The sequence below is a fragment of the Panthera uncia genome, chromosome B1 (assembly GCF_023721935.1).
Source record: "Panthera uncia isolate 11264 chromosome B1, Puncia_PCG_1.0, whole genome shotgun sequence".
Taxonomy (NCBI): domain Eukaryota; kingdom Metazoa; phylum Chordata; class Mammalia; order Carnivora; family Felidae; genus Panthera; species Panthera uncia.
The window spans coordinates 98,059,071-98,071,088 of NC_064811.1; the positions used below are offsets into that span (position 1 = coordinate 98,059,071).

General features: G+C 38.3%; 1 protein-coding gene across 4 annotated transcripts in view; it reads right to left on the bottom strand.

Annotated features, from left to right (window-relative positions):
- Positions 1-12,018, bottom strand: part of SEC24D (SEC24 homolog D, COPII coat complex component) — a 110,148-nt gene that overhangs the window by 77,663 nt on the left and 20,467 nt on the right. For 3 of the 4 annotated variants that reach the window (XM_049631092.1, XM_049631089.1, XM_049631091.1), the window contains exons 4-6: positions 8,711-8,859; positions 7,195-7,470; positions 6,823-6,953 (exon numbers count right to left, since the gene is read on the bottom strand). In XM_049631092.1, the coding sequence (XP_049487049.1) occupies positions 6,823-6,953; positions 7,195-7,470; positions 8,711-8,859 (556 nt within the window). The remainder of the gene's footprint in view (positions 1-6,822; positions 6,954-7,194; positions 7,471-8,710; positions 8,860-12,018) is intronic. The other variant, XM_049631090.1, reaches the window with a different exon arrangement.

A 12,018-nucleotide genomic window follows, 5' to 3' on the forward strand; every position in this document is an offset into this window, starting at 1 on the left:
AATCACAGCACTACTGGTTATTATTGCTTTTGTTGTTAACACTCATTCATTCATTCATTCAACAACTGTATGAATGTATATACTATGTACCAGCCTGTGTTCTAGCTGTTGGAGACACAGTAGAGAACAAAACCAAATTCTTGACCTCAGGGAACTAACACTGTATGTAAGACAGACAATAAATAAATATATAAATAAGATGGATCTATGTCAAGTAATAATAAGTACTGTGGATATGGAGTGATATGTACAACAGTATAAGGGACACTGGTGATGAGTAATGAGGACAGGAAGGAATTGAGGAAATGAGCCATGTCCTGTATATATCTAGGCAGAGGAAATATCAAGTGCAAAGATCTTGAGGCAGGAGTACACTTGGTATGTTTAAGGAATAATAAGGAGGCTGGTGTGGTTGAAGCAAAGTGATGGAGAAGAGGGGTAAGAGACTAAGTCAGAGGGGTGGGGTGTGTGTGTGTGTGTGTGTGTGTGTTTGTGTGTGTGTGTGAGATGAGAGGCATGAGGGAGTCAGAGGTGGCAAATAATGTAGGGTCTTTCGGGTCATTGTAAGAACTTTGGTTTTTAACTGGAGGAGTACTGGAGAGTTTTGTTCTGAGTCACAGCATGATCTGATTCAAAATATGAATGGATAAACCTGGATGCTGTATGCAGGCTGGAAGATCAGGGAGATGAGTTATAATAATTGATATGGAAAGATGATAGTGGCTTGAACGAGGATAGGCACATAAGGCAGGGCCAGGACCAGGACCAACAGAATTAGGTAAAGGACAATGTGCAAGAAAGAAAGTACAAAGGATGACTCCCGGATCTGGGGCCTGAGGAACTGGAAGAATGGGATTGGAATCTGGATTTCAAGGAAATACCTTGACTAGGAATATCTGAATCCTCATTTAAAGCCATGTGAATAGATGAGATCACCTACATCAGTGCTTCTTAGTATAACTAAGAATCATCTGGAGAACTTATTTAAACACAGATTCCAAGGCCCCACCCCTAAAGATTCTGACTCAGTAGGTCTGGGGTAGAGCCTAGGAACAGGAATTTCTAGTGAGCTCCCAGCTGATGCTGATGGTGCCATCCTGGGAGCAGCATGCTTTTGAGTAGCAATCTATAGAGTAAATGTCGACAGAGAAAGGGACAGGTCCAATGACGAAGCCTTGGGACACTTCTAATAGTAAGAGGTCAGAGAGACAGGGTGAGACCACAAAGGAAATAAGAAAGAGCCACCAGTGAGATAAGCAGAGATTGAGTGGTGGTATCCCAGAAACCAAATGAAAAAAAGTGTTTCAAGGAGGATGGAATGAGCAGATGTGTCAAATTTCTGCTGATATGTTGAGAAAGATGCGATCTGAGAATGGACCATTAGATTTGGTAATGGAAGTCACTGGTGACCTCGACAAGCACCAAGTGTTGGTGGGGCTGTGGTAAAGAGATCTACACTGGTGTAGGTTCAGGAGAAGAAGGGAGGAGATGAACTGAGTACAGCAGAATCAATTCTTCTGGAGATTTCTTGCTATAAAAGAACCAATAAATGAGTAGAAACTAGATAGAGAATTTGAGAAAAGCCAAGGGAGTCTTCTTTTATTAATGATGAAGGTATTACAGGGTGTTTATATTCTGCTGAAAATGATCTAGACAGTGAAAAATTAAAGTTTACCTTCAAACAAGTATAGATGATGCAGGAAAGAGGAATGTGATGGTTAATTTTATATGTCAGCTTGGCTAGGCACAGGTTTTGGTCAAACGCCAATCTAGATTTTGGTTATTTTTGTGATCTACCCACTTATTCTATATTTATTTGAATATAAACTTGAAGTTTTGTGATCAAGTAGCTGATCCTATAACATGTTAGAAATTTAGGTTTAATGACTCTTAGTGCCTTAGAAAAAAAATGTTTTAATATATTTAACATTTAATCAGTGGACTCTGAGTAAAGCAAATTATTCTCCATAATGTGAGGACTTCCAATTATTTGAAGTCCTTAAGAGAAAAAGACTGAGGAATCCCAAGGAAGAGGAAATTCTGTCTCTAGATGTCTTTGGACTTGAGCTGCGAAACCAACTCTTTTCTGTGTCTCCAGTCTGCTGGCCTGCCCTTCAGATTTCAGACTTGCTAGTTCCCACAGCTGAGTGGGTAACTTCCTTAAGATAACTCTCTCAGTAGAAAGATAAATGGATAGATGGATAGACGGATGGATGGATAGACAGATAAAGATATACATACACATCCTGTTGGTAGATAGATAGATAAACAGACAGACACATACATCCTGTTGATTGACTGATTGATTGAGTGATAGCTAGACAAATAGATAGACAGACACATACATCCTGTTGATGATACATAGACAGATAGATAGATAGATAGATAGATACACACACATACATCCTCTTGGTAAGTAGGTAGGTAGATAGATAGAGATACATACAAATATATCCTGTTGGTTCTGGTTTTTTGCAGAACTCTAATACAGGAGATACTTGCTGAAGAGTTATCTTTGAGAGGCCATAAGGAATCTGGGAGGTGATAGCCTTGGTTGGGAGGAGAAGCTCATTCACAGTAATGGGAGAGGGGGATAAATGGGCACAGATGCAGGGAGACGTGGCAGCGGAGCATGCAGAGGTTCTTTTTGGATTGCTACTATTTTCTCACTAAAATAACAAACAAGATTATCAGTAAAGAGTCAGAAAGGGGAAGAAAGTGTTAGGAGTTTGAAGAGAGAAGAAATGATAGTCACCAGGAAAATGAGTGATGGTCTTCAAACTTGCTACACATTAGAATCAGCAAGAGAGCTTCAAAAAAAAAAATCTCCATGTCCAGTCCATATCCCAGTCTAATTAAATCAAGTTAGCAGGGGGCAGCAAGGCACCAGTGCTTTTTATTTTAATGTTTACTTATTTATTTTTGAGAGATACAGCAGGGGAGGGGCAGAGAAAAAGAGAGACAGAGAAAGAATCCCAAGCAGGCTCTGCACTGTCAGTGCAAAGCCCAATGTGGGGCTCAACCCCACAAACTGTGAGATCATAACCTGAGCCAAAATCAAGAGTCAGACACTTAACCAACTTGAGCCACTTAGGTGCCCCAAGGCATCAATATTTTTATGGCTCCACCATCAATTCTTTTGTGCAGCCAAGTTTTAGAATCACACAACTATAGGTTCACCTTAGTTTAGTGGTCAGAAATTAAAAGTACGGTGTGATTCGCCAGTCAGAGTGGCCAAAATGAAGAAATCAGGAGACTATAGATGCTGGAGGGGATGTGGAGAAACAGGAACCCTCTTGCACTGTTGGTGGGAATGCAAATTGGTGCAGCCGCTCTGGAAAGCAGTGTGGAGGTTCCTCAGAAAATTAAAAATAGACCTACCCTATGACCCAGCAATAGCACTGCTAGGAATTTATCCAAGGGATACAGGAGTACTGATGCATAGGGGCACCTGTACCCCAATGTTTATAGCAGCACTCTCAACAATAGCCAAATTATGGAAAGAGCCTAAATGTCCATCAACTGATGAATGGATAAAGAAATTGTGGTTTATATACACAATGGAATACTACGTGGCAATGAGAAAAAATGAAATATGGCCTTTTGTAGCAACATGGATGGAACTGGAGAGTGTGATGCTAAGTGAAATAAGCCATACAGAGAAAGACAGATACCATATGGTTTCACTCTTATGTGGATCCTGAGAAACAACAGAAACCCATGGGGGAGGGGAAGGAAAAAAAAAAAAAAAAGAGGTTAGAGTGGGAGAGAGCCAAAGCATAAGAGACTGTTAAAAACTGAGAACAAACTGAGGGTTGATGGGGGGTGGGAGGGAGGGCAGGGTGGGTGATGGGTATTGAGGAGGGCACCTTTTGGGATGAGCACTGGGTGTTGTATGGAAACCAATTTGACAGTAAATTTCATATATTAAAAAATAAAAATAAAATAAAAAAAAATAAAATAAAATAAAATTAAATTAAATTAAAAAAAAAAAAAAAGTACGGTGTGATTTTTCTCAAGTACCAGGAAGCATCTGGGGTGCAGGCATGGAGTAGGTGGAGAGTTGGTTTACTAACAAATGGGATTTTTCTAGATGAATGCAGTGGAGAGAGAGGGGCAAAGGAGTTGAGAGTAGAGGATATAAGGGACAGACCTATAATCATGGATCAAATAATCTAAGTTGCAAAAGATAAGTGAGAAGATGAAGGCGATATAAGAGAAAAGGTGGTGAGTTATGTCCTGATGGGTGAATCATTATTCAGGTTTGAGTAGTCCTAAAGGGAATGAGCCAAAAATATATGAGGCAGTGTTGGAAAATAAGATGGTTTCAACTGAGATGTTGAAGTTTCCTGTAATTGGTTATGATAAGATTAACGGTAAGACTATGGATAACTGAGGTGGGGTGGATGAAAAGAACACTGGGAGCAAAGAAGATCAAGAAAAGAAAGTTTCTAAAGATGGATAGTAAAATTGCCAATAATTGTGACAAAAACTAGTACTGGAGAGATTAACAGTGAACCTGGAGCTAAAAACTTCAGAGAACAAAGTGGAATGAGCCAGAGGGTCTATAGATGTTATATAGAAGCAGAGAAACAAGAAGTTAAGATAAAATGATGAATTCAATGTAAATATAGGATATTCCTTTAACTAGAATAATGAAATAATATTAAGCCATAAAAGTAATGGCTGGTAACATAATTATGTATAAAGGCACTAAGAGTCATTAACCCTTAATTTCTAACATGTTATAGGATCAGACACTTTATCACAAATCTTCAAGTTTATATTCAAATAAACATAGAATAAGTGGGTAGACCACAAAAATAACCAAAATCCTCTACCCTCTGTGTGCCTTTTTCAAGGACTTTTCAGGTCCTCCCATGAAAAGGCAGAGTCTTATCTTTCTACTCCTTGACTCTGGGGTGATCCTATGACTTGCTCTGGCTAAGAGAACGCCACAGAAGTGCAATGTTCTAGTTCCAAGTCAAGGAAGGCCTCAAGAGGCCTTGTATATTCCTACTTTCCCTCTCAGATCTCTCCCACAGTCACATGAACAAACCCAGGCTAGCCTGCTTGGTAACACAGTCCAAGAATTCCCAACTAACAAATGGGTCCAAGTACCAGGCACATGAATAACACCATCAGTGGTGGCCCTCCCAAAAGATATGTCCATGTTCTAATCCTTGAAACCTTTGACTATTACCTGTGACATGGTAAAAGAACTGATTAGATTAAGAGTCTTCAAAACAAGCACTTCTCCTGAATTACCTGGGTGGGCCATGAAAGGAATCATGCATAACTTCCTCATGGAGAGGAAGAAAGAGTTTTGAGATGGCAAGAGGAGAAGACACAAAGAAGAGGAGGAGGCGACAAGATGACAGAGGCAGAAATAAAAGTAATGTGGCCATAAGCCAAGAAATGCCTGCAGCCACCAGAAGCTAGATGAGACAAGGAATGTGTTTTCCTATAGAGCCTTTCAAGGGAGCACAGTGCTGCCAACACATTGATTTCAGACTTCTGGCCGCCAGAACCACAAAAGAATAAACTTCTATTGTTTTAAGTCATCCAGTTTGTGTAATTTGACACAGCAGCCACAGAGAGTTAATATACCATCCTGGGCCATTCAGGTTCCAGCCAACCCTCCAGCTGACCCCAGGTGCACAAGCAAGCCCAGACCAAATCCATCGAACTTGGCCCAGACTAGCAGAACTGCCCAGAGGACCCATGACTCATGAGTATTAATAAATAGTGGCTGTAGGGTACTAAGATTGGTGATGGTTTATCACATAGCAAAAGTTGGCTAATACGGTAGCTCTTTGTACTCTTTGGGCTATCTCTAACTTTTTCTACTCATGTTTATAGAACCACTTCAAAGACCCAAGTTAACTGTATCAATTTCATTATTCTTCCAAAAGGACTATACATATGGGCTCATTGATACAGACTTGCAGTTTCTCCTGAAGCAGGAGTATACATCCCTGCCCCATTGACCCAGGGCTTTGTCATGACTTGCTTTGGCCGAAGGCATGTGAGTGGTTGTGACATGTACCACATCTGAGCAAAAATTTTAAGAACTCTTGCACCTTTTGGCCAGTTCTCTTTCTTTTCTCCCTTTCTCGTGATAATAACATGTCCCAAACACAGGATTCCCCTTCATGCTGGTTTCTGGAATGATAAGGACACACAGAGCAGCACCTAAAGCCAAACTGCAGCTGCTACAGCCTACAGGTCACCTAAACAATCAATAAATCTTCATGTTTGGAAGTAAAACTGGGGATTGTGTGTTATGGAGAATAACCTAATAAAAGCTGACTGATACAGTTACGAAAGAGTAATCTTCCAAAGAAAATCACTTGGATGGAGAAGAATGAAGTTATAGCTCTAATTTTATATAGAACAATTTTCAATAGGCAAAATGTAAAATACCTTGTGCTTCCACTTCCTATGGGTATCTTACCCTTATTGAAAAGGGTCCTTTATTTATTTAAACTAGCATGTTTATATACTCTACTAATTATTCATTAAACAATCAATAAACACTGCTAATATAGGCCAATATAAACATCAATAGTATTGTTAAGTTTATGTGATAACAACAACAACAACAAAAATCTACACAGGCTTTCTGTGATGGAGATCCCTGATATGCCAGAACCCAGTTTCCCCACCCCCATACATAAAGAAGGAAGCCTCTATGTGATGGGTATTGTGCTTCAACAATAAAGGACAGGATAAATGCTAACAAACTGAAGAGTTTCCGAGACAGTGAATAAAGAATGGTCCTTTGTGAGGGAGATGGTGGGAGTGAGAGAGAGCACTTACTGGGCTGGGGATGGAGTCAGGATCCAGCTTCTTCTGGAGTTGTGGTGGACCAGCCATCTGTGCAGGACCTCCAGGGAAGCCTCCTGGGTAGGAGAGCTGCCCACCTGCCATCTGGGGACCATAGTTGGCTGCTTGGAAAAAATTTAAAAAAGAAATGACTAGAACCCAAAGTCCCAGATGCAGTGTTCACTGACCATATTACACTATTCAGTCAAGCATGCTGCATTTTTTCATCTTATTATATAAAGGCAGAGAGTTAAGTGTGAATATCTATGGTTCCCCTTTTCTCTGCATTTGCCACACTAATCGAAAACTAGCTTTCCTTAAAAGTTAAGTGATGGATGCCTAGTAACACAGAGCAAAGCTGCTTACCCTGCTGCGGTGGATATCCAGTGCCCAGGCTCTGTCCTGGAAGAGGCGGGGGCTGGTACTGGGTATTCAGAGGAGCAGGCCCGGGGAACCCGTCCTGCCTGTGAGTTGACGAAGGCAAGGGTGAGGCTCCAGGGCCATTCAGTGTGGTGGGTGGTGGTGGGAGAACCTGAGATCCAGGCTGCATAATAGATGGCTGCGGAGGTCGTGGAGGACCCTGGAAGGAAGGTGCTGGTGGAGGGCCGGGGGGCCCCTGACCAGGGGGAGCCATGCCTGAACCTGTGTGAGAAAGAAGACCAGACCACTGAACACTGAATTTCTCAACTCTCCAATTCTACAAAGTATGTAACAGGGACACCTCTTTTCCTGACATAAAACAAGAAGGCACACTTATACACCAATTTCTTTTTTTTTTTTTTTTTTTTTTTGCCACAAGATGAATTTTCATTCAGAAAGCTATACAAATGCTATTTGGGGCATTTTACACAACTGGAGAATTTTTAAAGAGTAAAAGCATTTGGTGAGAAAATTAATGGGATGAATTTTAACTATGTTGCATTAACTTTACATGATACATGTCACTAATTAAGGAATTGTATTTTGGTACAAAATCTAGAAAATCATATAGAAGAAAATTTTATCATGTAACAAGCATGATCCAGGTAACTCATACATTCAATAAATTATTTGTGGCCTGTGCTTGACTTGGTCAAATAGATTTCAGAATTAGGTAGAAATAACAAGGGAGAAGGGATGGGCCACTAACATGTTTTCTAATCATATTGGAAATAGATGTGACACCAGATTATTTTTTCTATTTCTGATTATGTGAAATTTAGTTGCTTCACTGGAGACTTATCCATCTTGAAATCAATAAAAGATAGGAAATAGAGGGGTTTTTTAACAGATACTTCCAGAAAACTAACTTTAAGTAATGGAAACATTCTTCAAGATCAATGGCTGACTATGCTCCTATTACAGTGAAGATTCCTATGACACTTGGAATATACAGCATTTCTATTGATACAAATCTCAGTACTGTAACTGTTTTCTCTCCTATTATTCTCCTTTCTGCCTCACAACATCTGAGCTTCCATTCTTTTCATGATTTAAATACAGAATCAAAACACACTGTGAAACAAGGAGTATTATATTTTTCATTTTAGGGCCCCATTATAAACAACACAAGGTTAAACCTAGCCTCACCTTTCTTATTTTAACTTCACTGTTCTATGTTTATTTGTAAAGTCAGAAATTTTTTTTGTTTTTTTTTTATTACTCTAATATTGAACATAAGGTTTTCTGAGGGTCTTCAAACTATTTTGAAATAAATGGCAGCATCATCAGGAAAAAAATTAATTATAGCCATACGTAATAGATGATTTATATAAAAATGTCAAAAAAATTACTTCAGTATGGTGTGCCAGAGTTATGTATGTTTTAAAGATGGAGAAAACCTTCCTCATTAAAAATGCTAATGAAATAGACAGTCAGTGAACACTAATAATGAAACTGTTACCATAGCTGTTGATGTGCATAGCATTGAGCTGACTGCCCAGCTGGGTGATGGATGAAGTGGATGCAGGACTTGGATAAGATGATTGTGTAGAGGGTGAGTATGGTGCATAGGAGGATGCTGCACTGTTGACAGGTGGAGGACCTGGAAATCTACGAGAGAAAAAAGAATGTTAAACAGTATCATAGTTTCACACGAAATGATAAACAACAAATGTCAAAAACTTGTAAAATTAAATAAGCCCATCTTGTGGGCACTAGGGCAATGACTGATATTTTAGGCTAAGTCTTTAATTAATCTGAGTGTAAACTTAAAATGAATCATGTAACATCATCTCATATCTATGCTCACAGGCTCAACATGTCAAGATACTTAGCAAAAAATTCCTGATGTAAACAGAGAACCAGCTTTGGAAATGCAGTTGGAAGCTGAGTCCACCACAGCCTTATCTATACCAGGGTTAATGATCAACAGAACGGAAACTAGAAAAATAAAATGCTTTGTAGTTGTATCTTTATGATCATTATCCTTATACCCTACCCAGCTTTTTAAAATAAAATGTCAACTGCACACTAATTTCAGCAATCAGGACATTCCCTGCAAAACAGGACCTGAAAGTGAACAACTCAGTAAAAACTTTTGAAGTCATTCATTCTTTTTCATCTAAAAATTTCACCATGCTTTAACCTTTAATTTAGCTTGGACTTACTGTATGTTTATTCCATCTGAACAGTGTTCCTATTGTAGTTCATCTGCTGAATAAAGTTAAAGCTTTCCCTTCAAATTACATTATAACTTCCTTTTAATTTAGAGTGTTAAATAAAAATGTTAAACGAAAATTTCCCAGATAGTATACTCTGATTTCAATTTCTCCATAAACTGGAAACTATATCCAGACTGGCCCACGCTCTTGCCTTCCATCCTTCACTGCCACTGAGGGAGGCCAGTGGCTTGCCTGAAGTCCCACAATTTGTGTGTGACAAAACCAGGACTAACCTCTCCCTAGGTCTTAAGCAAGCACACTTTCCAAAACATCACACTAATTCTCTTCTGTCATTTTCCTCCATATATCTTAAACTGAATAATTACTATAACAAAACTTACAATTAACCTTCAGACCATTATGCTGTATGGTGTTAAGTATATTACAGAATGATGATATCCCACACTTTGAGTTAAATGGATGATGATCAAAATGCTATTTCTATGTAAAAGTACAAGCTATCGTATAGCAAATACTTGGTTATAAAGGGTTATAAAGTTACAATGATTAACACTTTAGCCCAAACAATATTGCTTAGCAAAGCTGTCAATTTCCTCTCCTGCCAAAAACTGAAACCAGACCAATGCAGTTACATTAAGCATCTTTTGATTTAAATAATTTGTGTAACAAAACTGAATAAAGATATAAAATACAAAAGTTAACTTCTCACATAAAAGTTTCCTTTATCTCTCTAATTTATTAATGACACTAGGAGTAAAACAGGCAGGGCAAAACATAACTCTAGTGTTGACACATTTAAAATATTGTTGGTCACTTAGAAATGATTTCAAGAATTGTCTTAATAATATGTTTTATAAATTCACTGATTAAAAATCTTTTTTTGAAGAAATGGTATTGTCTTTTTACAAAAGTTATGAGAGATACATACATGAAATACTTGCACACAGGCAGAATGTACATTCTATATAAGAATATATTAGTAGATGTAGAATGAGGTATTGTTATAGGAGTTGGATCTAATAAGCAGGAATTGAGAACTGGCAGTTAAATTGGGTGCAGGGGGACATTATTCAATTGCTTAAGAAAAAAATTATCTAAAATATATTCACAAATATTTCACAAATGTTAATCATATTTTTAAAATATAAAATTATGTGAATAATTTATTATATAGATAGTACAAACAGGATGAAGTATGTTTCAAATGGAAGTTACAACACAAGCAACCTTCAGTATTTTTTAACTTAACAAAAGGCTGATGATTTAAAATAAAGAATGAGAGAATACACAACCATTAGGCCATGCTTTTAACCCATAAATGCCACTTATCCTTCATTGCTTAATATATGTCCTGGGAATGAGGCTTTAGAAATAAATTGTTTTTCTAACCAACTTAAATGTTATAAATCTTAAACATATTTGAATTTTAAAAGCAATTTTAATACTACTTAAGAGTAAAGTAGTATTAAAGGGCTAAATAAATAAGGGAAAAGAAATTAACAGAACATTTTAAACATACAAATATATATTTTTTAACGTTTATTTATTTTTGAGAGATAGAGACATGGCACGAGTGGGGGAGTGGCAGAGAGAGAGGGAGACACAGAATCCGAAGCAGGCTCCAGGCTCTGAGCTGTCAGCACAGAGCCTGACGTGGGGCTCGAACTCATGAGCTGTGAGATCATAACCTGAGCCGAAGTAGGACGCTCAGCCGACTGAGCCACCCAGGAGCCCCTAAACATACAAATACTAAACATGGTTTAATATTTTTCAATTTCATTTCTTTACTAACTTAGTTAATCCAAAGTCACACAGCAGGGAGGTATCAGAGTTTTAAATGTGAATCCAGGTCTTAAGGCTCCCAGCCTGGAGACCCTGATGTGTGACTACAGGCAAGCCACTTAATCTCCATAGCTCTCAGCTTTCAAACTGAAAAAATGAGCAGATAGAATTCAAAGATCCCCTTCTGTGCTATAAATATAATGTGGTTAAAATTAAGAATCCTATGATTTAAATATTTCTCCTGTTGATTCCTTCATTTAATAGGTTTCTGGCCTAAGAAAACATTCAATTCTATATTTTAATTTACTGTTTCAATGAATGTCAGAAAAGGGCAGATTCACCATAAAAAACAAACAAAAGTCAAAAAAAAATTTTTTAAACGTTTATTCATTTTTGAGAGACAGAGAGAAACACAGTGTGAGTGGGGGAGGGCAGAAAGAGGGAGGCAGAATCTGAAGCAGGCTCCAGGCTCTGAGCTGTCAGCACAGAGCCTGACATGGGGCTCGAACCCACAAACCGTGAGATCATGACCTGAGCTGAAGTTGGACACAACCGACTGAGCCACTCAGGTGCCCCCCAAAACAGCAGTCAATAAAGAGTTACTATCAGAGGGTTAATAAAACATGAATATTTAGGCTCAGTTCAGTCCTAACCCTCTGGAGAGTTGACTCCATTGTCTGTGGCCTGTTCAACTTCAAATACTTCTTATTTTTAAGTTTGCAATGAATTGTTCAAGTAGTGAGTTTTGTGCTGAAGTTTGTTAGAATGTGGAGATAACAAATTTTTCAAGATTGGCCTGAAGTAA